Genomic DNA, 26,746 nt, shown 5'->3' with positions numbered 1-26,746 from the left:
AAATATGTATGTCTTGTTTTCTTTAATGCTACATTATACATTTTATAGAATGTCATTAAATCAGACTTTTTTAAAGAATTAAATTGTGTTTATTTGACTGTGTTGTAAATAGCCATCCTGGAGTGTGGCAGTACTGATTCTACAGCCAGTTCTTTAGTACCTGCTGATCCAAAACGGCTAACATTGCCTGCAGCTGAGAAACTAAGACTTTTCTATCCAGAAAGACCTAAAATGATTTTTTATTTTTTTTTTAATGAATCTTTTCATGGCCAATCAGGTTACCACATTATGCCACAGCAGTGGTGCTTGGGCCTTAAGTCAGATCCTTAGCAGATTTTTTTCTCATCATCTATTAACACTTCCAGTGTACTTACCTCCATGCTTTGCATGAAGTGCTCTCCAGCAATGGCCCTCTGAAGCCAGCACACATTTTACTATTTTTAATGATCCGTAAGACCTTCTGCTGCAATGTCTGTGGGAAGTTGTCCAACACTGTTGCAAGTACCTGTAGTTGATTTAATAAAAATGTAAATTTGAAATACTCTCCAAATTATGCGAAGGTGACAAATTGTCTTTGTTGATAATGTGAGCACTGGGAAACTACAGGATGATTTATTGCTCTTTCCTTTTTATTTTCTCACTGTGTAGCAAAGTGGAGTCTTTGTAATGAAACAGCATCCATTGCAAAACACTTGATTGACTGGATCTGCTGCTGCATGGGAATACGTTTCTTATCTTTGAGATGAAAAATGGTCAAATTTTGTTTTGTTAAAGTTGAGATTCTTTATTGCTAGTTCTTGATTGATATAAGAATGCATAAAATGTAGTAGAGGAAACACTTCAGTTTTCAGAACAGAAGCATCTATCTGGACATTTGTTATTTTCAGAACTAAATTAATTCTCTTTTTGCATAAAAATTTGACTTTTCATTTGAGTGATATGGTTGGTGCCAGTGGTATCTTTTAAAATGATGGAGCAAGATATTCAGTTGTATAAAGCTATCGTGAATTCAGATTTCAAACTACTTTGTTTCTTCCCGATACGTTAAATGTTTTATACCTGTACATCTTCACAGTTGCTGTAATGTTTTATTGAGGGTGTATTCTGAGTACATGCTTGACTTCATTGAACCCACCATGTCGGCTTTCTCAAAGGAGTCCTTGGTGTGTATCCATGGCTTTGACCATCAGAGGTACTCCATCAGTGCAGTGCGTTGTCCTCATGACGGTGACATAAAAGCTTGACCCATAAAGAAAATATGAGTGTGCAACATCCAAAAACAATAGTGGCAGCTCACGGGAGAAAACTGCCTGTAAAGTAAAAATGTGGGGAAGGATGTCACTGGTTTTTGCTCAGTCAGTGTGTGAAAAGACATATTTCATGGAGTGTGTAGTGGAACCTTAGCAAGACATATATCCTAGGTTTGTATTCCATTGAATAGGAAAGGTGTAATTACTGGACCTAAATTTCCTGAATAAAAAAAAACCAAACATTTTTTGCAACTTAATTTTTTTTTTTTTTTTTGAGAACAGAAGTTGCTATCCTGCAGAATTTATGTTCTTGATAGAATTCTGTATTTTCAGAGATGTATAGTGAGTGCATCTAAGTCTCACGCTGCATAAAGGTGATTTTTTTAAATTTAATTCAGATAACTTTTGTAATGATTTTTTTTTTTTTTTTTCTTCTTGTATCCTACTGGAGAGCTCAATAGATCTTTTTCTCTTTGAGTCATTCTTTAAGGCTAATATGATCTGGTAGATCTCAGCCAGAAGATGTTGTTAAATAAAAGCTGAATATTATACTGTCTGTCTTATCATAGAGAAATAAGCTTCTTTCATCTAGTGACCTTCTACTGAGTACTTATGAATATAAATTCAGTTGAGAAAACATTTGTGTATAATATATATCCTAGAGCTTATAAATAACCTTATGGTCTGCTAAAGAAAGGAATGAGTGCAGCAGTAAAAGTGGCACAAATATATGTTGCTGTCCAAAAGGATTGAAATGAAAAAAGAGATTTTTTGCAATAAACCTTGAGAAAATAGTAGCAAATTTTGAAGCTCAGTAATAAATAAGGAAGAGATGTAATTAGTAAAGACTTTTACCTGTGCTGTGAGGAATATAAGTAAGTTTTCAGTATGCTCAGAGGTTTTTGATTTCCCTATTATGTTGCTACCTTTCCCCCCAACATACCTTCCCCCTTCCTTCTTCCTCCTAAGCGACCAGCTAAGTCCATCTCTAGAACTGAATGACTGATATCCCATAAAATACTGACATTTGAAAAGTCCAACAAAATCCTTAATTTGGTTTAAAAAAAAAACAACCCTAACAACAACAAACCTGGACAATTAAGAATACATGAGATGTACTTAAAATAATTTCAGAATCAGGACTTCAGGAGTCCTGAGGAGACTTCAGGAGTACAATTCTGGCAATCCTCATGATTGAAACTGCAAGCAAACGGTAAAACCATGAGTGAATATTTAAGAGCTTTTTCCTATAACTGGATTACTCTTCTTGAACTAACAAAAGATAGGAAAAAACCTATAGTAAATACAATATATTGTTACATTCAGTGTTATACTTGAAGTACTTTATGTTATGTTTACTTGAAAATCTTTATGTTATGAAATCTTGAGGAACTCAAATCTGCACGTGACCTCCTTTGGTAAGGATGGAAAAACTGTCTAAAGAAGCATGAGCAAAAAAAACCATATTGACTTGGTTGCAAGTAGCTATTGCTGTGTTTTATAGGCTATTTAACATATGTGTCACTAATCTAGAAGCAGTAGTAAACAATATAATAAGCTTTTTGGATCAAGGACCACATCTTTTCTCTGTTAGTAAACCTTATCTGACCAGGTCTGCAGCTGTTTTAGTGTACGTGTCACAATTTCTGTATTGTTTCTATAGTTTTATGCATATTTAAATAATCAGATTTGAGCTCAGTATTTATGCAGAAGCTTGAAATTCCTCCTGCATGAAGCGTGTCCCTTGTGACTGTCTAGTTCTATGGATGTGCCCTCTTTCACCTCCTATGCTGAGGAGGCTGAAGCAGCATAGGTCACGGCATCACAAAGGCAAGCAGTGAGCAATTTCTTTCTCACAGCGTAGGTGCAACCTCTTGCCGTTCTCTTCACAGCTGAAATTCTCAAGGATCTCAAAATTGCGCTCTGAAGGAGAAAAGACCAAAGTGGAAATAGGCTGTGATCTCACATTAAATAATTTTCTAGGTGAAAGAACAAAAATAATAGCTTATTTTGGGAGGTCCTTGAGGAAGTTCAAGAAGTGTTTGGATGATGCTTTTAGAAGTATGGTTTGAATTTAGGGTGGTTCTGCATGGAACCGGGAGTTAAACTTGATACTTGTAGCTCCCCTCCAACTTGTGATATTCTGGAGTTCTATGGGTTCTCAAGCTGAGAGCTGCTCTCTGAAGATGCCTTTTTCCTTAGGGCAGGAGGAGCTCTGCGGGTTCCTGGAGGCTGCTGGCAGGTGTTTGCAGGCTTGGCTTCCGAAGAGGTGGAAACCCGTGGGCCTGGTGTAGGCCCTACGGGTCCAACATCACATAGTCTTCCTCATCTGTGCTGTCTGGGAAAAATCAACAAATGTTAGGGCAACTGAGTACCATCTTGCAATAACTTCTGGTTACTCTTGAGCTAAAAGGAGCTGTTTAAAGGGTTGATTCATGGCATCGGGTCAGGCATCTGGCAGGTGAAAAAGGCAGTAATACAGAAGCTGGCCTGCAGAGGGGGTGCGGTGGGTTCAGAACTGCTTCTGCATCAGAAACCTGAAAGAGCTGCGAGAGAGGCTGTGTGCTGAGGTCGTAGCTTTGTCATTGTATCAACTTTAGCACAGAAAAAAAATACAGGAAACAGGTTTTGGGAGTTAGTGGTATTCATTGTGTTAAGTCCTGGTACCTGAGCGGGAAGTAGCAAGAAGTAATGGTGGCAGTTTCTCTTCAAGAAGTATGTTGATGATGCAGGCAGAGTGAGCCACTTGCTCTTTTCTTGGCTCATCCTTATGGAGAGGATAAGAATACACATCTCTTCTTCCTCTTCCTGTGTGGTAGTCCAAGCTTTTCCATTTTCTTCTTGGCCTTCTGAATTACACTGGTTTACACCTCCACCTCCTCCCCTGTTCTCACTGCTGTTGCTTGCCCAGTCCATCCTGCAGCAGCAGGGCTGTGTTATGGGGCTGCAATACGGGGCCAGAGCCACCAGCCCACACTGCAGGTGCATCTGATTTTCACGCTGGTTGGATTTCGCAGCTGCTTGGCACAAGGGGCACCATGAGAAGTGATAACAAGGTTGGAGAACAAATAACTCGATTACCCCTATCTGGTTTTAATGACAACAAAATGAAATCAATTTTCACTGGGCCTATCTAGGCAATTGCAATTGTGCTGATGGAATGTCTCACCTTTACCTTTGAAATACGTCTGCTGCTATAACCAATAAAACAAAAATAAGGAAAACAATTACTGTAATTGTTCGTAGGAGAACACTGAGAGTGGAGCTGCTGGTGCTGTGCAGCCCAGGCAGGGAGCAAGGAGCTGCTCTGAGTATGGAACAGCCCTGTGCTGCTGCTGGCTGTCGACAGCTGACAGCAGAAAATGTGCACCCTAACACAAGGTGATGGTATTAAATAGAGCGAGGGATAAAAGATGTCAGGAAATAAACTGTCCAGTTTTGAAACGGAGGCAACTGAACGGGACAGAAAGCATATGAACATGGTGTTAAGTGTATCGCTCACATGAAACAGAAGTCTTGGCGAACAAATAATTATTGGTTATTTTAAAGGAAATTACCTGATCAGGCACTTGGATTTTGTGCATGAATCTGAGCTGAGTACACGGCTTCTTTTGGTTTGTTTGCTTTGTTTTTAGAATCAATGAGGATTTTGGTCCATGAGTAACGATGGGATGGAACTCTCACTTAAGCTGTGCGTTCCACTTCATTATTTTTGGAATGAATTGTTGAAGGCAGGTTAATTTGCTGTCTGGGTAGATGTTGGAGAATGTAAAGCTCCAGGTGGGCTGAAGAAATCTTTCAGCATGTTACAAATGGTGCAATGTTTGGTGCAATTAATTACAAAATAAATTTGAAGGTGCACTAAAAGCTGGTGTGTTCTCTAGGAACAGGGAAAGACCTGATTCACGGTATGCTTTCTGTGCAGCAGCATTTTATTTATTTTGGTGCGATCAAATGCCTCACGGTCCTGCCTCCACACAATAATTCATCATTTTCCCTCTGCTCTCTCCCTCTTCCTGCGATCCATGCTTCAGCTGTTCTAATATACTTCTCTATGACCGTCAAAAAGGTGTTCTGGTGATAAAAAAAGCCTTTTTTTTTTTTCTTCTCATCTGCAAGACTGTATCTTTAGTGTGCATTGATCAGAATATTTTCCACGTTAAATAGGTTCCTTCTTGCTCGGATCTAGGATTTCTAGGGATTTTCCCCTGTTTACTCAGAGGCAACTGTGAGGGCGCTGACAGATATGAGAAAATGGAAAATCTGCCACATCTGCTGAAATCTGTGGCCCTTTGCCTGGCACAGATCCCCACGACTCTGCACATGGAGGGGAACACGAGAATCAGCTCCCAGTGATCCCAGTGTTGTGTGCAGCGGGATGCTCTGTAGCTTTTAGAGCAATGCTGCTGTGTCAGGCAGGGAGCTCGCTGTGCAGGTGGTGGCGGTGGTTGCGGCGAGCGGCACAGCCGTGCCGGATGCCACTGGGCTGATCTGTGCATCAACCAGGAGGAATTAAGCTCTGTCACTCCCCGCTGGGGCTACCTTTCTCCTGGTATGTGCGTGAGAAATTCATACGCTGCTGCTGCTGCATTCAGCAGAGCAGAGCCCCGCGTGCGCTGTGCCAGGGAAGGCAGCGAGCAAGAATGATAGCTGTCTCTTTCAAGTGCCGCTGCCAAATTCTGAGGAGACTTACTAAAGGTAACGTGCTTTCCTTGTTATTCGTTCGGTGGCTCTGGTGTAGCCTTCCAGCAACACAGCCTAATGTTTGTACTTTTTAATATGACTGTCTTTACAATTTACTGTCAGGCAACAAAGAACTCCGGATATGGTGAGGTGCAGGAGCTCTTTCAGCTGAAATCCTCAAATGTCCCATGCTGTGTTCCTGTCAGCAGAATGGGTTCATGTTTTCTCTCTTCTCTCTTTTTTCCCTAAGACGAGTGCTGAAGTTATTATGGGATGTAATTGTTTTCTATTTCTACTAACCTCTCAGAGGAGTCTCTAATGCCTTGGTGCATGCTCTGTCTTACCTTGAACAACTAGCAGTGGAATTCAAGACCTATATCCAGGATGACTTTCTGTCATTTCGTGTCTTTCCTGAGCTATTTCTATGTACACCGAGCCAAAAAATGTTGCATGAGATGAGGTACAAATAGCACAGTGCGTGGTTTCTTCAGGGCTGCACCAGCAGGTCACGCTTAGGAAGTTAATTTGCCTGTTTAGTAGTGTATGTTTGCTGTTACTGTAAATCTTTGTCCTCTCCAGTTTTATCATTCAGAACTTTAAAATACTCCTTGAATCTCACTGTGAGTCCCAAATGATTATTGGAGCAGCTCTCTAAAAACCTTTACCTCTTCAGAAATAAGAGAATTTTTAAAAATAACTATTTTAAAGTACATAATCCTTTCCTCCTCTGTTTAAAAAGGTAATATTGTTTGTTTGGAGGTTTTGCTTTTTTTTTTTTCTTCCATGTGCTTATAAACTTCAAACATTGTAGCAACGTTATGTCTGCAAATCAGAACCTTTTGGTTTTTAGCTTTGCCACTGTAAAACAGTGCCCATTTCTGTGCAGCTGTAATCACATCCATATGTAAAAGAAACTGTTTGCATCAGCCTAGCTTGAAAATTCAGAAACCTGTGAGTATTAATCAATATAGCTCAGAATCGATTAGTATTTTATTTTACAGAAGCATGAAAGAGTAGCATGCTAATAACAGTGAGGTCAGTAATGGGAAAAGAGAAGAATATATTAATCAAATTTGTATAATGCATTTCCTGCTCTTTAGATTGCTGTATGGGGCCACGATATCGTTGAAAACATGATATAAAATATTTATTAATCATCCCTTCCTCTGTAGATTTGTTCCTCTTTCAAATCTGCGCTGGCTAATGTCTCTTTTTCCTCACACGTTATGGATGTTTCTATTCTGATAGTTTTATTATACATTTATCAAGCTGCAAGTAAGCGTTTTTCTTTTCTTGATTCAAGGAGAGGAATCTGATGTCTGTATAAGACAGATGTGGACTTTAATTTACTTTCTCACTGATGAGAGTTGTTTCTCCACTTAGATACAGTTTCCCTGGAATAATCAATATTCCTCTACATTATATCCATCTTAATTCTTTCACACTTCCATCATTCAGCAGAACTCAGGCTGGTGGTTTTTCCCTTTGAAATGATCTTAAAGTCCTTTGAGACTCCTCAATCCTCCCACTCCTGAAGGATGGTGGGGTACCATTGAAATTTTTTGCATTAGAAGTTTGCCTTATGCTTGCCTTACTACTAATAGTCCATACAAACCCCAAACAATCTCAGGCAATGTTCATATATTCTTTTGTAAGCTTAAAGCATGCCAGATCTAAATTGTCTTAATTGACAGCTGCCTGAATTTTCACCATTTTGAGAAAAACCTTTGTTCTTTTGGAGAACTCCTCTGCATGCCTTGGCTTTTGCATCTCAGGCTTCAGCCAGGCACTGCTTAATGTAGTCAGGATATCAATGGACAGTGTTGGACTTTTGCATTGTTAGCGTGGAGGAACTCTCTTGCCTACAGCCTGCCATCTCCTTATCAACTGGGAGAACCCCTTCCTTCCTCATCTTGGGATTTACTCTGAAGGTGCTCTTCCTTGCTTTAGTGTTCTCCCTCAGTACTTTCCCCCCAGCTTGTATCTGCTGGTGTCTTTTCATTTAGGCAAATCCTGTACTTTTGTGCAGTTGCCCCGAACAATTCTTTGCTATCTTTCAGTTCCTGCCACAGGGAAAATAAATAGATAAGCAGTAGGATACTTATTAAGTCTTATGTTTTTAACAAAAGTTATATATGCAGTTAATTGTACATCAAAAAGATGAAATATCTGCTTTCATTTATTGTGCATGTCATTTTTCATGCCTGTCTTGATGAAGTAAACTTGCAACTTCATTTCTTGTTCTTTCAGAAGATAAGGATGTAAACTGAAAAGTCTCATCTGGGCAGCTGGAGACTCTCCAAAAGCAATTCTTCCCAACAGGGAGATGTTCAGGCAATATTGTGTTTTACAACAATTACACTCCTCTCTTCCTGTGCTTCATCTTAACCTTTCAAAGGAAAAGGCAGAGCTGTGTCTCTTTGGATTGTTCCACATGCTTAATTTTTAATTTAAAGATCTCTGAAAATAGTGTCTTGAATTGTGCTGAGTGAATTCCAAAGCAGAAATACCCCATAGCTATGAGCACTACAGCACTTTCTGAAACCTGACCTGTGACCCACAGCTTCTTCTCCTTCCTGTAGACATGAGAGCCAGACTCCTCAGTGTGAAAGCACCGACCTCTATGGTCCCAGTCTTCAAGATCACATTGATGTGAACGTTTTGTTTCTTCCACCCTCTGCCCTCAAACCTGCACCAAGTCTGGGATGCCATAGACACAACGGCACAGCCTTAACACAGCAGTTTCTTACTTCAGCCCTGTTTTCATCTCCTCCTTTCCTCAGTGGCAGCCTCAACCTGAGGAGCTGCTGCTTCAGCTCCTGCCCCACATTGCTCTCCATGGGCCAGCCTTACACAGCATGACGGAGACCGGGGCTGACCATGCCACTACTCCCCTGCTCTCGATTTCCCCTCATCAGGCAACCCCTTCCATTCAAAGTCAGCTGGTCTGCAGCCATACTTAAAGCCTGCTTCATTTTTTTCCTCGCTATTTTCCAGTGAATAAATGTCACTGGTTTCCTTCTTGATCCTTCTTCCCCACCACCACAGGCCTGTGTTGTGTTGTCCCTTTGGTTACAAGGACTACTGTCTCTGCTGAGGTTGCTGTGCATCAGATCTCTTCCCATATTTCTGTTGCATCATCTTCCCCTTCTTAGGGAAAAAATATGTGGCAGGAGTACACAATAGTGGTTTATCCAGAAAATTTAAAACACTGAGAGATTACTTCCCTTAATGTGTACTTTTTTCAGTACCTCAGTTTTGTGAGCCATTACTTTGAAGCTCAGTACATTTTCAGTAATGAAATGATATGTTAGGTGAAGCTCCATATTTGTATCTATTAACAAGCACTTGTGGAGAAGTTTAATTTGTTGATGTAATTTTCAAGAAGAATACTGTGTGAGACAATTATCACATATGTGCTAAGATGTGATTGAATTTAGATCTAGTCTATCTGCTTAACAAACAAACAATCCATTTTCTGCACTACTGTGATGTTTCTATGCTACTTTTCAGTTATGAGATTTCTTTTTTATAGTTAAAATGTTTATGGTGAATGGGAGTTTGCGCTGCTGTTACTTATTCTCCTTCATGCCTAAATCTGCGATACTTTTACCTTTGAGATGAACTGCTGTTGGCTTGGTCTCTTTTTTAGTAGTGATTATCTATATGGAGATAATATGGAGATTATAGGTAATATCTGCATGGAGATTAACTATTTGGAGATAACATATGTGTACATATTAAGCAACGTTAAAGTAGAAGTGGTTAAGTGGTTCTGAAGAGAAAAGGTATCTTCTCTATCATACTACTAAGGTTTGCAGTGAGGGTTTTTTTTCAATTAGTATATGTTCTTTCATTCTTTTTTGTCTCTTTCCCATCCCAAAAGAGCAAGGTAAGCCAAAAGCTATATTAAGATTATGAGGTAGTAGCCATTTTAGTAGATCTGCTTATGAAAAATATTGGACAGAGGGAGAATGGTAGCTTATCCTTAAACCAGTGAAATATAAGGAATGCCAATTTTAAGTCGTGAGCACAACCACGCATCTTCTCTTAGTATAGCTGCTGGAATTGTGGAATGTTTTTTTTTTTCCCCCCAAAATTAATTCTCTATTACCTCGGATGCTGAACAGTATGCTATGCATACTGAAGAGTCTGTGGTAATCACTTACATTGAATATATGTGGTAAATCAAAATTGCACGATTTACAGTAATTAAGTATAACAGTGTAGTACAATAGTAAAAAGTTGCAGAAATATGTAAGCCAGTCAGGTTTACAGCTAAATTAGCCACTTTATAGTTTTAAAATTGCCTTTCAAGCAGTGCATTACGAAGTCTTGGCTGTCATTAATTTATGTGTGGACAAGTTTGGCTTTTCCTTTATTATGCCCAAGAACAGGTCATTTAGGAAGCTCTGTTCCTCAATCTGTCTACTGCTTAAAGTTGCTTAAAGAAAAGTGTCTCCTGTTAGAGGCAGGAATGCATTTTTTTAAAGTACTCAGATCAGTGAAGTTATTCTGGATATTATTATAATGGAAACTGTATGAGAGCACTGATAAAGATGTCAGCTGCTGTTACATAGCTTGCAGTATAAGGAGCTGAGTGGTCTGCCTTTCAGCCAGCACAGCTTTATACTGCATCTTCAAGATGAATTATCACCCTCTGCACATACAGATCCTTTCGGCAGACATAGATTTTTATGCTCCCAATGTGTTTCCAGTACAGTGAGATAAAGCAGCCCAAAAGGCAGGATGGTGTGCTTCGATTTACAAGATGATCAGTTATGTAAAAACTGACTTAAGGCATTGAAGGATGAATTCTGAAGGTAACCAACTGGGTTTGGGTTAGAATATGTTTTGTGCACAAGCAACTACAGGGAGAACAAACTCAGAACTTCTTTTTAAAGCTTAAATTAAAATGATGCTAGGGACTTAAAAAGGTAGTTGTGTAGTATCTTTTTACTAACTTTTTAGTGTTCCAGAGAACCAAGATACACTAGTTGTGACAGCAAATTACCAGCCTGTACATTGTTTTTAATAGCAATCTGAACTATGTGGTCTCTTATTGTAATAGCGTGACATTTAAAAATACGGGTTCACAGTAATAACATTAAGTCAATAGCTTGCATTGAATGAATCACAAGTATCAATATCTGTAAGGACTTTTGAATATGGTTTTGTTCCATATCTTTCTAGAATTAGTTCAGAAAATGTGGAAAACTTAAATGTGCTGAGAAGTTCTGTAAATTGGAAGTAAGTATAGATTTGGTAGCTTTATACATTCAGCTGGGGTTTTGGAAATGTGTTTTTTTAATGCTTATCCATGTTGTCTCCATTTCAAATTTTCTTCCATTGTGTTTCTAAAAGTGCCTTCTGTGTTTGTTCTGACTGAGTCAACAAACTGTGTAAAAAGAATAAAGAGTGAAAGCAAAATCTGGAAGCTTTCATGTCTGCTCACATGTGGGGAACTTCAGGGCCAGCTCAGCTCCAGCATCTCAGCCCATCCTCAGCGATGCACTATCAGCTGCAGAAGGAGACAGAGGGGAAGCAAAGTCTGTCAGTAAGAGAAATTTTGTTGATGATGTCTCTCTTAGTATTTAGAGTCAAGTTGAAAACAACAACAACGACAAAACTTGGACTTCAGTTTTTTCTATTGAAAGACTGTTTTTCAGATAAGAAAAGGCAAACGGTATCCACGTGACACGCAGGTCAGCGGCAGTCTTGGGTAAAAGCCAGGCCTCCTTGCTCCTTTTCCTGCGTCAGTGCAGTTGTGGTTGCTGGAGTTGGATAGAGGCTTTGATGGAGCAGAGCAGGCTGCGTGATTGTTTCCCTTGTAGATTTTTCACCCGTCCTATTTTTTATTTGCATTTGAGAGTGCCTTTAGCCAGGATTGTTTTGAAGATGCTTTGAAAGGATAAGTCTCTTCATTATGATCTCTGAAGGAAAGGGGAAGAGATTAATTTTTAAGATGTTTCTTTTGTAATTGCTGTTGAGTTTTTCCAGTGCAGTGTATGTGTAGAACAAAAGAACCAATTTTATTACATTTAATGAGTACTGGTTGTTTGCAATATTGTCTTTTTGTTCAAAAGAATTCTTTGAACGTGCAATTACAAGGAGAAGGGAGAAAAAAAGGTTTTCTTCAGCAAGCTGATGGCAGTTCACAAGTTCAAGCAATATTTCTTCACTGCTAATATATTCAGGAAATGGCAAACTGTTTATTAATTATTCAGGATGATCTAAAGTACAGCAGCATACTAACCAATCTGTGAGAAACTCTGACGGAAAAGACAGCCATAAAATTACTTCCCAAACCAAGCACATGTTACTTACAGTAGTAGCACTGCTGCAGTCCCGATGGTCTGGGGACGTGTGTGGCAGAAGCTCTGGGGAGAAATTCTCTCTTTTAGATAAGCTGACATAATTGCATGTAGATGCCTGTGAGATGTGAAAAGAAAGCCCCAACCAATTATAAAAAGAGATGATAAGAGCCCGTTAGCTATCTGATATGTATCAGATATTTGCAGCTGATATTTGATATGACATCTATGACATCTGTTCCATGTATAAGAAGTGGAGATGGTCTGAGTATTTTTCCAAACATGTTTGGGTTTGCAGGAATTGGGTCAGTCACGCAAATTCTTGGCTTCTTCTTGCTGATCTCCTTCAGGAGGAGTTTGGCAAGTGTCCTTGGCTTTGTGCCTTGGCCCCACCTGGGTGATGGATGTGGCTGAACTTCTCAGAAAAATATTCTGAAGAAAATGAAAAAAATATACCTATTATTATATGGCAGTTTCTAGGCTTTCCAAATATTCCAAATAATAATTGAAGGTATTCAAAAAGTAGTTTATTAATGAGTGGATCCAGCTGTAATATAAACACAAGCAACCCATTTGAGCAGTAGATGGTGGAACCCTGTGCTGGCTCATGAGTGGCTTCACAAATGTTGTTTAGAGCAGCAACGCTGCTATAGAGAGACTGTAAAGAAACGACTCAGAAGTGCACTGAACATGTTTGATGATTTCATCTTCAGTGCCATCATTTTTTCAAATAGTTCTAGCAGATTTCAGAGGGCAGAGACTCATAAGCTCCCAAGTGTGACTCCAGAGAGCTGTGCTCTGTTGGTATTTGATTCCCCTCCACTGTTGTGGCAGTGCTGATATGCTTTTGGTGCTGGAAAGTTCGGTTGTAGGCTCTTCATGTCAGAGGATGAGGTTTTTTCCATCTGTACAGCTTATATCATCCTTGTAAACAGGTGGAAGTACAGGCAAAGTGGTGAGAGTGGGGTGGGCTTCTCCCTCCTTGTGCTCTGGGAGTTACACCACCAGAAGGTTGTCCAGAAGTGTTAAGTTCATGTGAGTTTTGAGCAAAATGAAACTTTGGAAGAAAGTACAAGTATATAAATTAGAGTCTTTCAGAATTATTAGGAGTATAAGTGGATGGGACCTCATGCATCTCATTACCACAGGCACTATGTAATTCTCTTTTTCTTGCAAATGTATGAGGGGCTGTTTTAAAGATGCCTGTTTTTTTTGTCTCTGTTCTTCTTTTGGAATGTTGTTGTAGACTATCACTCCTCAAATATTTAGGAGCCTTTTAAGACTTTAGCTTCAACATATTCAGCCCAGGGCAAAGGCTGAAAGAAAGCTTCAGCCTAAGGGAAGACATTCAGGTTTCAGAGGGGCAGTTATGTAAGACTCCATTGCAACCTCTACCTCCCATCCCTTGAACTACTTATCATAGTTTTTATTAATGCTTTTGGGAATGGTGTCTTCAGTCAAAAAAGAGGCTTCCTTATTTGTAGCAGAAAAGTTGCTCCATAGTGGTTAAAAAGACTAGATATAGTTTTTGTCAGGAAAAAATGCTTCTGGAAATAAGGTATCATCTACTAGGCTTACTGTGCCTTAGCTTCTCTGTTGAACAGGGAAAGATGTTTGGCAAAGAAATACCAACTATTCAAACTTACCATAGTGTGTTGGTCAATGTTACCAATAAAATACAATTTAAATCCCCAATACTTCTGAAGGAAAAAACTACAGTTTAATGAGCTAGAATTCAACAGCTCTGAAACCCTGATAGAAAACATTTCTGATATCTAGATTTCTTTTTCCTACATCAAGCGCGTGTTGCGAGTTGGAGACCAGTGAAGCTTTGAGTAGGTATTAGGGGTATATAGGGTGGTTCTGTATATCACAGCCAGTCATCAATAACAAGGTGAAATTTCATTTCACATTGTGAGACTTTAGTTGATATATCACTGTCTTCTCCTCAGCAGTCAAAAGGAGGGAAGCTTTTGAGTATGTATTTTAAGTTTTCTCAAGACAGAGTGAATGTTTTTGTCCTTCAGTAACATGCTTGTGTACATGTACATAAATTTGTGTAGCCCAAAGATATTTTGATGTTGTTGCAGCACCTGTGCATTAGGAGTCCATTTTGATGAACAAATTATCAACAGTCCTTGTTCCACTGACCTACATTGAGTTAGTAATTGGGAGAAAACAGACCAAAAAATTCTTGCAAATAAATTGTGTACTTCAAAAAGAAACAAACATAAATGTTGAAAATAATTATTTTCTCAAAAAAAAAAAAAAAGGATTAGAGAAAAAATTCTATGTAAAGTTTTATTTTATCAGTTTTCAAGTGTCACAGAGAAGTGTGATTTTGGTGAGGGAGGAAGGTGGAACTTGCTGAGGAGTTTCCTGGGATGTTTAGCAGACCAGAAGATTGTCCAGGTACATCTTGTCTCCACTGTCACTCTAGAGCTGTGTAATACAGGTCTAGAAGTGTCTGGCTGCCACTTCTATGTAATATTATGGAACTCTCAAGGCAGCAGGGAGCCCTTCCAAGTGCAAGCAGAAGCAAGTGGAAGTCAAGTTACATCTTGAGAAGCTTGGAAGCTTTCTTTGTAGAAGAACGCAATTCCCTCTTCTATGCTTCTGATGTGGTCTATGTCAGGGTAGTTTGGGTAAGGCCATCAAACCACCAGCAGCTGGAGATTCTACAAATTCAAATCTTAGGCACATATGCCATGTAATGTTGCATCACAGCTGCTCTGTGTTGGCTGACAGCTGCACTGAGTAGTAGCATTAGCCTGAGGGAGTAAGGCTGACTTCTCTTCATTGCATCTCTGCGTGGAGATTTTCTTTGTCCACTGTAATCTACAGCCTCTTTTCACTTAGTCCCTACAAAAACATGATTTGTTTGTCCTTATTCTTCATAGGACTTACGCCTTCACAATTTACACAAACTGAGAGCTTGGACTGTTTGGGTTGTGATGCAATACAATATACTCAGACGCAGCTTTGTTACTGTCTTAAAGAAATCTGAAATGCTTCTCAATTTAAGCCATAAGTCAAATGGTATTTAATGGTTCTAGCCAATCAGTTTAACTTCAAGTGCACATTTCAGATCTCCTGTGTTGTTCTGCACTTCTTTTTGTTATATTTTGTTGTGTTTTATTCTGGCTGTCAAACGAAACACCTGTACATTTGCAAATAAGCAGATAGACAGAAGAGGTCACAAAGGTCATAAGAAGGGAATCCAGGCTATTTCGTTTTCACAGTTCCCCCGCAGTTTAGGAACTTTAAATTTTTTAATGATTTCTGTCACTGGACAGCAGAGGAGGTTGGGTCTTCTTTATTCTAGCATTAGCCAGAAGGACTGTGTAGCATTTTGAAGTGTTTTGCATGGTGGTGTTGTGCATATGTCAGCTTGAGAACTCCAGGTCAGTGTGCAGAAGCAATGGCTGAGTTTGTCAGTAGTGCAGATGAAGCCTTAGGGAGCAAAAAAGGTGACTGAAGTGCATCCATGGGACACCAAGTGCATATAGGCAACTTTGATGTTAATTTAACAGATTTCTCTTTCTGCTGCATTTGCTTTTAAAATACAGAATTGTACAGTTGGTTATGTCAAGAAGAAAGATTTTTTTATATTTTTTCATGTCAGGTATATGAAGAGGAAAAATATACCAGTACATGGTGTTTTTTACTTCAGATGATTCTGTGTTCAGGAAAGTTCAGAGCCCAGTAGCTAAATAGCCTTTGTGAATAAAAGAATCCAGTCTTTTTTTGTCTAGTCGGAATTGCTCTTGATGCTCCTGAAAGATGATGGATAGCTGCCTAGGAAGAAATGGGCCAGGTAATTTCCACTGAATTGTCCCACAGAAGGTCCCACCCAGCACCACTATGCTTCCGTTTGAATGCCATTCACTGCTTGAGAAGTTTCTCTGCTTCAAGTATTGCTCAGGAATTACTCTGGAGCCAAAAATTACTGTAATGAGCTCCCTCTCCACTTACATTTAATCATAATTAGTCTTAGAGCAATGAAGTTAATGCAATTTCCTCTGATCCTTTTCACAGGAAAGGCTGCTATCAGTGTCAGCATAAAAAGGAAATATCAGAGAGATGATTCTGGGAAAAAGACTCCATTGTTTTGTTTTCAAAATAAAAAATAAGGCAAGGTAGGCAGCAAAGAAAAGGAATATAGCGCTGAGTGCTAGTCGTTAGAGTGGGAAAGGCTTTCATAGGCCAGTGATATTCATGATCACATGCTAGATTCTGAAGTTTAGGGTAGTAGAATAGAATAGAGTAGTTTGGGTTGGAAGAGACCTATAAAATCATCTAGTTCCAACATCCTTACTGTGAACAAGGACACCTCCCACTAAACCAAAGCTCAAAGCTCCATCCAGCCTGGCCTTGAATGCTTCCAGGGAGGCCTTGCTGGGCAACTGTCTCAGTGCCTCAGCACCCTCACAGTAAAGAATTTCTTCCTGATATCTAGTTTACATCTACCCTCTTTCAGTTTAAAGTAATTTCCCTTCTTCCTATCACTACATGACTTTTTAAGAAGTCCCTCCCCAGCTTTACTGTAGGCACCCTTCAGGTACTGGAAGGCAGCTATAAGGTCTCCCTGAAGAAAGTTGGGGCTCTTCAGCCTGTCAACATCTTTTTGTTTGAACTGCTAGAAATTAAAATCCTAGTTTTACTGTGGCTTTTCTTTTTATTTTTTTCTTTATTTTCCCTCACTGAAGAGTTTAGCAATTAAGAGATGCAGAGTGACCACTAAACCATTAATAAAAATTACTGGAGGCTGTAGAGAAGCCTGTACTCTTCATTTCCCTGGTTTGTCCCACAGTGACTTTTTGTGTGTGCATACCAAAGGAAAGGTAAGCTTGATAATGTTTGAAATATATTTTCAGTCTATCATATCCCACCTATGAAGGGAAGGATGGGTGACCAGATTTGCAAGCCCCTCTTCCCCCCAGTCACATTGAGGTAAAATGATACTCATGGTCCAAACGCAATCAATTTTTATGAGAATCTCTGTACTAGAATTTTGTAAGTATTGGCACTCATACGATTGTATCTGTCTAAGCTGTGCACTGATAAAGTATTTTCCATTGGTCTGCACAGTTGAGCAATTTATGGTTATCTGAAAGAATTTTCAGATTTTCTTTATCAGTACAATTTTCTGCAATTTTTTTTCAGATGATCAATAGTTGTTGCTCTTTTTTTGCTTTTTTTGCTTTTTTTTTTTTTTTTTCCTATTTTCTCAGTTGTTGGCAGAGATTTAACAATGTGCCGAAGTTTGAGAATCATGTTAGGATTTACTTTTCCTGCCTGGCTATTAGGTCTGGTAGTTCATTGTGATTGACTGTGAAGAAAGAAGAAAAAAACACAGTAATTTAAACAAAGGTAATTGTGTTGCTTAGTTGCAAACAAAATATTATCTAATCTAATGTGTTGCTCATCTACCACTTGTCTTTTGATACAGCTACAGCTACGATATCTGGAGCTTATGCCTTAACAGATTGGGGCAGAAGAGTGATGATGACTAAAGATGGTTATTGTTCAAATAACTTTAGGATTGACAGATGTAGGTTAACTACAAAGCTAAGGAGTAACACCAACTGACTCTTGCAAAATTGTCATGAACTATTTACAAACTCAAAGGGAAAATCTCTACATGATTCCTCTGGAACTTAATGATGTAATGGGTAGTGACAGTGGAAACATTCTTTGTATAAGTTGAATGACATGAAAAAGGTCAGTTTTGCAAAGCTGCAGTGACTTCTGAAACTAAATCTAGATTTAGAGATCTGAATAGTTTAACTGAGTTAAAATATTTTGAGTTAAAGTAGCTTATGTAAGCTTCAGGCTGAAATAATGTTACTCAGCATGTGGTCCGTGGACTCTGAATAGCATGGGGAATCAGAAAGAAATCAAGAAAAGCAAGCTCAAATTCAGCATTTAATTTTCATTATTGTGGAAAACATTAAAGCTCCATAAATCGTTTAAAAAAAAATTGAGGAAGTGTGTGTGTGTGTGTGTGCGCTTATAAGCACAGACATATGCAGATATATGCACACAAAAGCTATTAAACTTGCACAAAATCACAGAATGGCCAGGGTTGGAAGGGACCTCAAGGATCATGAATCTCCAACCCCCCCACCATAGGCAGGACTACAACCTCCCCATTTAATACTAGACCAGATTGCGTGAGGCCCCAACCAATCTGGCCTTGAACACCTCCAGGGACGGGGCATCCACAACTTCTCTGGACAGCCTGTTCCAGCACCTCACCACTCTCATAGTAAAGAACTTCTCCCTGACATCCAACCTAAATCTTCCGTCTCTGATTAACAGTAGTATGCTCGTTCAAATCCCAAGTAATAACAGGTTGTTTTTGTTTGTTTTTTTTTTTTAAGAGATTTGCACAGTACACTCAGGAATAATTCTAAATTGTAATTTCCTTAAGAGAGTGAGGTAAACCTACAATCTAGAACAGCAGTATTCTCGTAGTGTCTTCTACAGCCGATCACATTTGCATTGTTGCATACCTGAATAAAGAAAGATGAATTTTTAATACAATGATCAATGCATAGTTTTAAAAGAAATACTACAATATCAAGAAGAGTTATCAGGACACTCAAATAGTCAGTCTCAAGTTCCTGACTTTCATGTAAGATCTGAAGTTTGAAGAATAAAGAAAAAAATGCCATTGTTCCAGTGTAGATAATAAATATGAAATAGGTAAAGTAGTTTACATAGTACATAGCAGAAGATGAATAAAGTTGCAATCACTCTGTAAATATCTTAAAGACAATGATAGGTAATGCTCTCCTTACTAAGGTGTGAAGACAAACAAAATCAAATCCACTGTTTCAAAATCAACTCTGTCTTAAATAGGAAGAATAAATAACATAGCTTGTGTGAGCAAAAGGGAAAGCATGGTCAGATTAAAGCTTCTTTGTCCTCCTTTATGACAAGGATATCATCAGGATTATTCAAGAATATTTTTGTGCAGAGTGTGAAGCTCCTGCCTGTGTTTTTATCTGTTCAGCTGAAATACAAAGAATTTATGGTAATTTATTCTCTCTGCTGGTTTTCATTACAGGGATTTTTATTCTTGGTAAGCCTCTCCTGCAAAGGGGAATAGTCTTCCTGTAAATGTAGGTTTTGTGACTCGAATCCACAGGGAGTGTCTGTCTGATTTGGAGTTACTAATGGATTCGGCATATTACTGGAGCATTTGCTCATCTAATGCCACCTTCTTGAATTGTGAACCACATAGAGGTTTTGTTCTTGGCCTTCTTTTCAACTGCTTCTCTCACAGTTTCCGTGTTAATGACTGCATCCAAATCTTTCTGTTTCTGATCTTACTGGCTCAGAGACTGATTTTGAAAGCATTCTGTGTACTTTCTCAAACAAAGTTTAAACTGTGGGTAAAATCATGGACAAAATTTGTCTGAAGCAGTTCCTTTGGGATCCTGCAGTGGAAGTAATGATCTGGATTTGGTGGTGTAAGCTGACCCGACTGAGAGAGCTGCAGCCTTTCTAGAGGACAGAGGGGCTGGGTGAGACTCAGAAGGGATTTAGAGACACAGTTTCCCATTTGAAATGGATCTGTAATGTTTTGGTTGGAGAGCAGTATATTTATATCATTATCTGCAATGGAGATAGGCTGGGGAGTGAGCAGCTGTCTGATGGTTAAAGGTGGGAGAACATTTCAGCTGTTCCTATTGAACCTTTTGCATTTAGTATAGGTCAAAAATAACAGCTTAGATTTTGGGGAGGTAGTAATTGATTCACTTTTTCTCTGGATGATACCTAGGTCATTTCCAGCTGTAATGCTGTAGGTAACAGTATAAAATAGACATGATAATTCATCATACAGCTTTAGCTGGAGAAATGCACTGGGTTTTACAGTATATTCAGTAGTCTAAATTCTTTAAGTGATCTGCTGTCCTTTGTCTTTTAATGCCTCTCTGTTCTTTAACATGTCACATTATGAAAGGTCACTGCTATACCTGGCTGTAATTTATTAAGGTTTAATAAATTATTAAGGGATATTTTAACAAGTTTTTAATACACGGTTACATGGATCTCGGGTCAGGAAGTTTATTTGTAACAATGTTTTATAATGCTTTCAAGCATTTTTTTACTGATGCAACAGATATCTGTCAAATAAGTAAGTCTTAAAAAGTAAGTATAAGTAGTGCCATAGCATGAGGTATGACCTCCAAACTTTGCTCTTTCAGGGGTTTTTTTGAAGCCCTTTTTATAAGACATTCTTTGTGTGAAATGTCTTTCTGCAGCTTTTGATTGGAAAGGTGCATTACTTGACTGTTTTAGAAACTTAGTTAAAATGTTATCTGCAAAATTAATGTTGACTTCAATTAATGTTGACTTCATTTTTTTTTTTAGTGGAGTTCCCCATTTTAGCGTCAGTTTTCTTCAATGTTTTTATAAATGATGTGAGTGCAGGACTTCAGTGTATCCTAAGTTCATAGGTGATACAAAGCTAGGAGAAGCTGTTGACTCCTTTGAGGGTAGAGGAGCCTTGGAGAGGAATCTTGGTAGCCTAGAGGGTTTTTTCCATCCCAAATGCAGAATCTGGAGTTAAGTGCAGACTAAGGGAGAAGTGGCTGGAGAGCAACCCTGCAGAAAGGCATCTGGTTGATGGCAAGTTGGAATCAGCAGGGTGCCCTGCAGCCAAAAGCACCAACCCTACCTTGGGGTGCACCAGGCCCAGAACTGCCAGCTGGGCAAAGAGAGGCATTGTCTCACTCTGCTCTGAGCTGTGCAGCCTCACCTTGAGCACTGCATGCTACTTTAGGCATTACAATATGAGAAGGACATTTAAATGTTAGAGAACATTCAAAGGAGAGCTGCAAAGATGGAGAAGAGGTTGGAGGGCAAGATGTATGAGTTGCAGCTGAGGTTCCTTGGTGTGCTCAGCGCAGAGTAGAGGAGCTGAGGGGGGAGGCCTGATGGCGGCTGCAGCTCCACACAGGGAGCGGAGGGGCAGCACTGAGCTCTGCTCTGTGTGACAGCGACAGGGCCCGAGGGAACGGCATGAGCTGTGTCAGGGGAGGGGCAGCTGGGGGTTGGGGACAGGGTCTGCACCAGAAGGCAGTGGGCATGGAAAGGGATGTGCAGGGTGGTGGGCACGGCCCCGAGTGCAGGAGCTCAAGGAGAGTTTGGACAATGCTCTCAGATGCAAGGTTTGATGTTGGGTGGTGGTGTGTGGAGCTGGAGTTGGACTCAGTGATCCCCACGGGTCCCTTCCAACTCAGGTTTTCTGATTCTATGATAATTTATTTTCTGACTTTATGTTCTAGCAAATGATGCCTTGCTTCAACCACTTCATGCTGTAGTATGTTATTTTCAGGAGTGAAAGATACTGTGAAACAGAATCTATGCTGTTCCTACCTCTACTGCCTGGCTGCTGTAAAATATTTATATGTACATATATATATATATATATAAATTTATACAAATATATTTTTTTATTCTACACACATCAAGTACCTTTTTGATTGAACTCTTAAACTGTCAGTTCTCAAACTTTAGCGGTTATATTTTTCCATCTATTTTTATTTGGAACATCTTCCTGTACTTCCAGATAGATGTATTTCAGATTGATAATGTTTTTACAAGGCAATAATTTGGGATTCCAGTGAGAACTAATGCTCATCACTTTATGCACTGGAATTATTACATAGAGTTCATCATTCTCTTGTGATGTGTTTTTTGGCTGATGTCATATTCTTTTGACTGAAACTCTTTCATTACAGAAAATTGGTAACTTCATTTCTTTGGGGTGGATCCATAGCCATACTCCTCATGTTCTTCTGAGTTGAATCTATTTTCTCTTCAGACATGATTTTACAGATCCCTTGACAAAAATAAATTTTACTCAGTGTTACATCTTCTAACACATTCTTCACTTTGTTCTTATCTATGGGAAAAATGAAAAAAGAGTAAGGATAAGGACAGAGAATAGTGAGAGAACCATGGTGATTTTTTTTGTCTTTGTGAGTATGTATTTATCATTTTCTTCATAATAGCTAACCATAACACTTTGTTTTAAGAGAGGATCAGTTAGGAGAACTGTAGCAATGACTTGTATGAGAATGGACAAGAATCTTCTGATCTACTTGGAAGTATTTCTGTGACCATGTCCCATCAGGACTGCCTAACGTCACTTACTGCTGCACATTTTGTTATTCAGCTATTTGGCAGAGAGCTCTTGGGGTTTTTTGACGTTTTAGCACTTGGTGATTCTGTTTCTTCTTTGTGTATCTGAGATCTTTTCTGTTAACTTTTTTCAAGATAATTTTTTTTAGTATTACATGCTCCTTTATTACTCAAGGGAATCTCTTCAGAGTAAAATGCATCTTGTAATTGATTCCCTAAGTCCTAAAGTATTGTCATAGTAGTAATTAATTTAAAATAGGAAATGTCAGTGATTTTTTTTTTTTTTTGGTGTGTGTGTGTAGATGCCAGCATTTTTTCTCTCTTGATTGCTGTGCAGACGATCTCAAATACTATTTTTGTAGTATAAAACTGTTGATGCTTAAGGCAAATACAGATATATATTAAAGAAGTTAAGATGATAGCTTCCTTGTGCATCACATGCTCATTTCTTCTCTGTGGAGATTTTCTCCCTTCTCAAGATAACCTTGGGAAGGTTTAGATATTTAGATATGTGTACTGTAAATTTTTATGTATTGGACAAAATCCAAGGAAAGCATGAGCAGCTGTAGTCAGAACACATCCACTTCATTCTCATCAGTTCCCATAGATTCTGAGCTTCTTTCCAGTCCCTCTTTTCTGGTCTCTACAGACATTACAGACAAACATATGGATATAAACATAGGGCAGAATGTTGCAAAAATTCTTTTATGCTTATCTTCCTTGTAATTTTTTTGCTTGGGGCCTGTTAAGAGAAGGGAAGAAACGTTACTGTACTTAGTGGTTTGCATCTGACCTGGGGTGCCATGGTTTCATTTCAGGATTTTATTTGCCATTGAGTTTGCTTTTGACTTCCCTTAAGTAGTTTCTTTTCACCTGATAGGTTATTTGTAGAAGATGCATTCACTGCTTTAGGAGCTAAAGCACAGTTGCAGTTGTGAGTAGCTGTTCCATATCTACATATGACAAAGTATAAAATAATGTGGTTTTCTCACATATGTGGAATAGTTCATTTTTCATATATAAATTTCAAAGTTCCATTCAAGAAAAGAACATTTCTAATCATATCTTTTCACAGGAGGATTGAGCCAAAGTTATTTTCTTATATGTATCGTTAAGCATTAGTATGGATTTTCATTGCTTTCTGTCAAATTGTGATATAAGTGCAATCAAGTAGTTGGGAATATCTTTACTTTCCTGGAGAATATGCAGTTATTCTTGTATCACCCCAAAACTTCAAACTGCATATTTTATTTATTTTCTGCCTCCTAACTCTCTGCTCAGTAGTGTACAATTCCTATCCAGTGCCAACTTTGGGAGCCGTGGAGGATGCTTAAGCCAAAGGTTGAAAGAAGAGTGAATACAAGTACCATATTCCTGCAATAATCTTCATAAGGACAGATATGAAGAAGAAACATAAGTGCAAATTAGGTTAATAGAGAAGACACACTGCATTAACTTACACCCTGTTAGTAGTTCCACCATTTCTAAAAGGATGCATAAATTGCTATATCAATTTAATAGCCTAGTGCCAAAGTGCAATTCTCTTTCTTCATTATTTCTCACTTTGTTGTGGTGCCAGGATTGCCTCTGTCAGTTTGTCCTGTGTTTGGTGGTTTTTTTTTTAAATACATTCAGAATGGCAGCAAGCTCCTCCTTCAAAGGCACCAAATCCTCCTTTTGTTTTGTTTTGTTTTGTTTTGTTTTGAGATAAGCTCAGCTTTGTTCATACATCTGATCTGTTACATACAGAGTGGAAATGCATCTGATAAATTCTTCCCAACGATGCAGCCTCTTAATTAAGACACTAAATATAACACTGCAAATTGCTAGGATTTATTAAAAAAATAAAAGAAATAAATGAAGATAATTGTAAAATACTGCTGAATATGTTTGTATTCTGCGTAGTTTGGTAAGTTAGTTCATAAAGAGCAGCAATTGTTTAATAGCTGTAATCCTGTAAAATTATTTTCTCAGTGGAAAGCTGCTTGAAGCTGGTTATGCTGTTGAACTTTCTTCATCTGCGCATTAAAATGTAAATTCTCACCTTGGATTGTCTAGAAAGCCTTTTCATAGAATCAGAGTTAAATTAGGTGTGACAGTTGATCGTGATTAATCATCAGTTATTCACTGAAATAGTTTTGTTTCTCACTGTTGAAAAATAGGTTTCTGTGAAGAGTGGGAAACATCAACCATATTTCTGTAATATCTGAAAGACAGGAAGCATGTCAAGTTATAATGCATGCTTTTGTATTTTATTTCAAGGTGACAGTGACCTTTCTTCTGTTACTTGAGAAACAGGCAGTGAGGTGGGGAGAGTGTCACAGAACAATCTGTTTTGAAAGATGGCTGGCAAATCAGACTGTCCAGAAAGCAAAGACTTGGAAAGATTTTTCATAGCCTCCCAGTCTCATTGTGTGTAGGTATCAAAAATAAAGGAAAATTCTTCAGGTGGGTATGGGTATAATTTAATACAGACCGTTATTAAAGAAATTGTGTGTTTCTGAGTATCGTGATAAATTAAAAAAACAAACAAACAAACAGAACTACTAAGGCAAAATCAGTTCCAAGAATGAAAAAAGAACTTTGATAAATTCACTCTATGCCGCCCTCCTTTTAAACTTTGAATTTAATTTCAGAGTGCACAGCACAGTAGGTGCAGTACTACGTGGGGATCAGTCTCTCTACCAGTTGGGTGTTGGCATAGGGCTCAGCACTGGAAGATATTTCTAGTTCTGTGAAATTTACTGGAACCTAATTGAAAAAATGTTTCTGTGCATGCATAAGTAGTTCTTGGGCACAAATTGAATACTGCAGTCACTTTGAAGAAAATTCCTATACAACTATAAATTACGACATTTTACTTTTCAGTAAAGATTGCCAACCTTTTTTAACAGAAATTTCTGCTATGCAACAGGTGAAGGATTGTTGTGTGTAAGGCTTTCGTGTGCAATCTGAGCTGCAATTAAGTACTCCCTGGCCTTACGAAGGAGTGACCTTACAAAGGTTTAGGTGAAAGATTTGAAACAAGGTCACATTCAGCTTCAGAGTTGGTTTAGGTTGATTTTTAACGATTTTTTTCTTCATTTATCTATGTTTTAATTATCTTCTGTGTAGTAGCATGAGCAAATGTAGCCACCCTATATGTTTGCATGTGTTAATTATTTCAAAAGTTGATTTTGAAATGAATAATTTTATTTGAATTTTGTAGCCATTTGTTAGTCACGTAGGGTTTGATTCTGGAAGTGGCTCCATAAGAACTTGAAAAAATGCATCGCCTTTAAAATATTTACATTTAACAGAAATAGTAGAACTTGTTGGAAGAAAAGTCTCATGAAAATGGGTTCTGAGAATGCTATAAAAGGATACATTTTGACTTTTTTCAAAAAAACATTTTGCTGTAAGTCCCACTTGGCTTCTTCAGAGTGATGTTGGTAGTGTGAATCTGATGGCTGTGTTAACAACTGTGAAATGCAGGTCATTACGGAGATTAGGCTGGCAGCCAGTTGCATCCTTACTGCCTGTCAGTCTTCTGTGCTTGGTAAATCATGAAGTACTGCAAGAATTGTAGCCGTATGTTTTAATAATTCTTGAAGACTTCTCAAGGATATTCTAATAGGCTAAAACAAACATTTCTAATGCTGCAGTGGGGCTCTCAATCTGATAGAATATGTAACCACAGAACTGTAGATCTCCATTGCCAGAAATGATTAATGACAGTGGTTGACATTGTTCTCATGCAAATGTAATTACTGGCAGGAAAAAGAAGCTCTTCATTATGCATTCTGCCTTTGACTTTTCTATGGCTTTGCAGCATTATGCTTACACACCACTATGACTGTATTTTGTATTTGTTGAAAACCTGTCTACCAAATTTAATGTGAGTATTAAAACAGTGAACATGCACCTGTTGCTCAGACATGTGGATGGATATAGACATAAACACACAAAGCAGGATGTACACACATATTAACTGTAGCATGTTTCTGAGTATCTTGAGAGATGCTCTGATCTGAGCACCTGAGCAACAGAACTAGTTAAAGGCAAAATCAGCTGCAAGTGAATCAAATTACAATGAGAGAACTTGAAAACTCCCATTTATAAGAAAGGAAGCAAGGAGGACCCGGGGAACTACTGCCTCTGTGCCTGGGAAGATCTTGGAACATATCCTCCTGGATGACATGCTTGATCACATGAGGATCACATGAGTGTGTGATCCAATACAGCCAACACAGCTTCACCAGGGGAAGGTTAAGCTTGACCAATCTGGTGGCCTGCTATGATGGAGTGGCGGCATTGGTGGACGAGGGAAGGTGACCGATGTCATTTACTTGGACTTGA

General features: G+C 38.6%; 1 protein-coding gene across 5 annotated transcripts in view; it reads left to right on the top strand.

Annotated features, from left to right (window-relative positions):
• Positions 1 to 26,746, top strand: part of GRIP1 (glutamate receptor interacting protein 1) — a 305,207-nt gene that overhangs the window by 151,068 nt on the left and 127,393 nt on the right. The window contains exon 1 of one of the 5 annotated variants that reach the window (XM_010707876.4): positions 5,717 to 5,948. The exons of the other annotated variants lie outside the window; for them this stretch is intronic. Coding sequence (XP_010706178.1) covers positions 5,894 to 5,948 — 55 coding nt within the window. The 5' untranslated portion in view covers positions 5,717 to 5,893. Of the gene's footprint in view, positions 1 to 5,716; positions 5,949 to 26,746 lie in introns of those variants that run through there. 5 annotated transcript variants of the gene reach the window in all.

The sequence above is a fragment of the Meleagris gallopavo genome, chromosome 1, assembly GCF_905368555.1.
Source record: "Meleagris gallopavo chromosome 1, MGAL_WU_HG_1.1, whole genome shotgun sequence".
Classification (NCBI taxonomy): Eukaryota; Metazoa; Chordata; class Aves; order Galliformes; family Phasianidae; genus Meleagris; species Meleagris gallopavo.
This window is presented reverse-complemented; position numbering and strand designations above follow the sequence as displayed.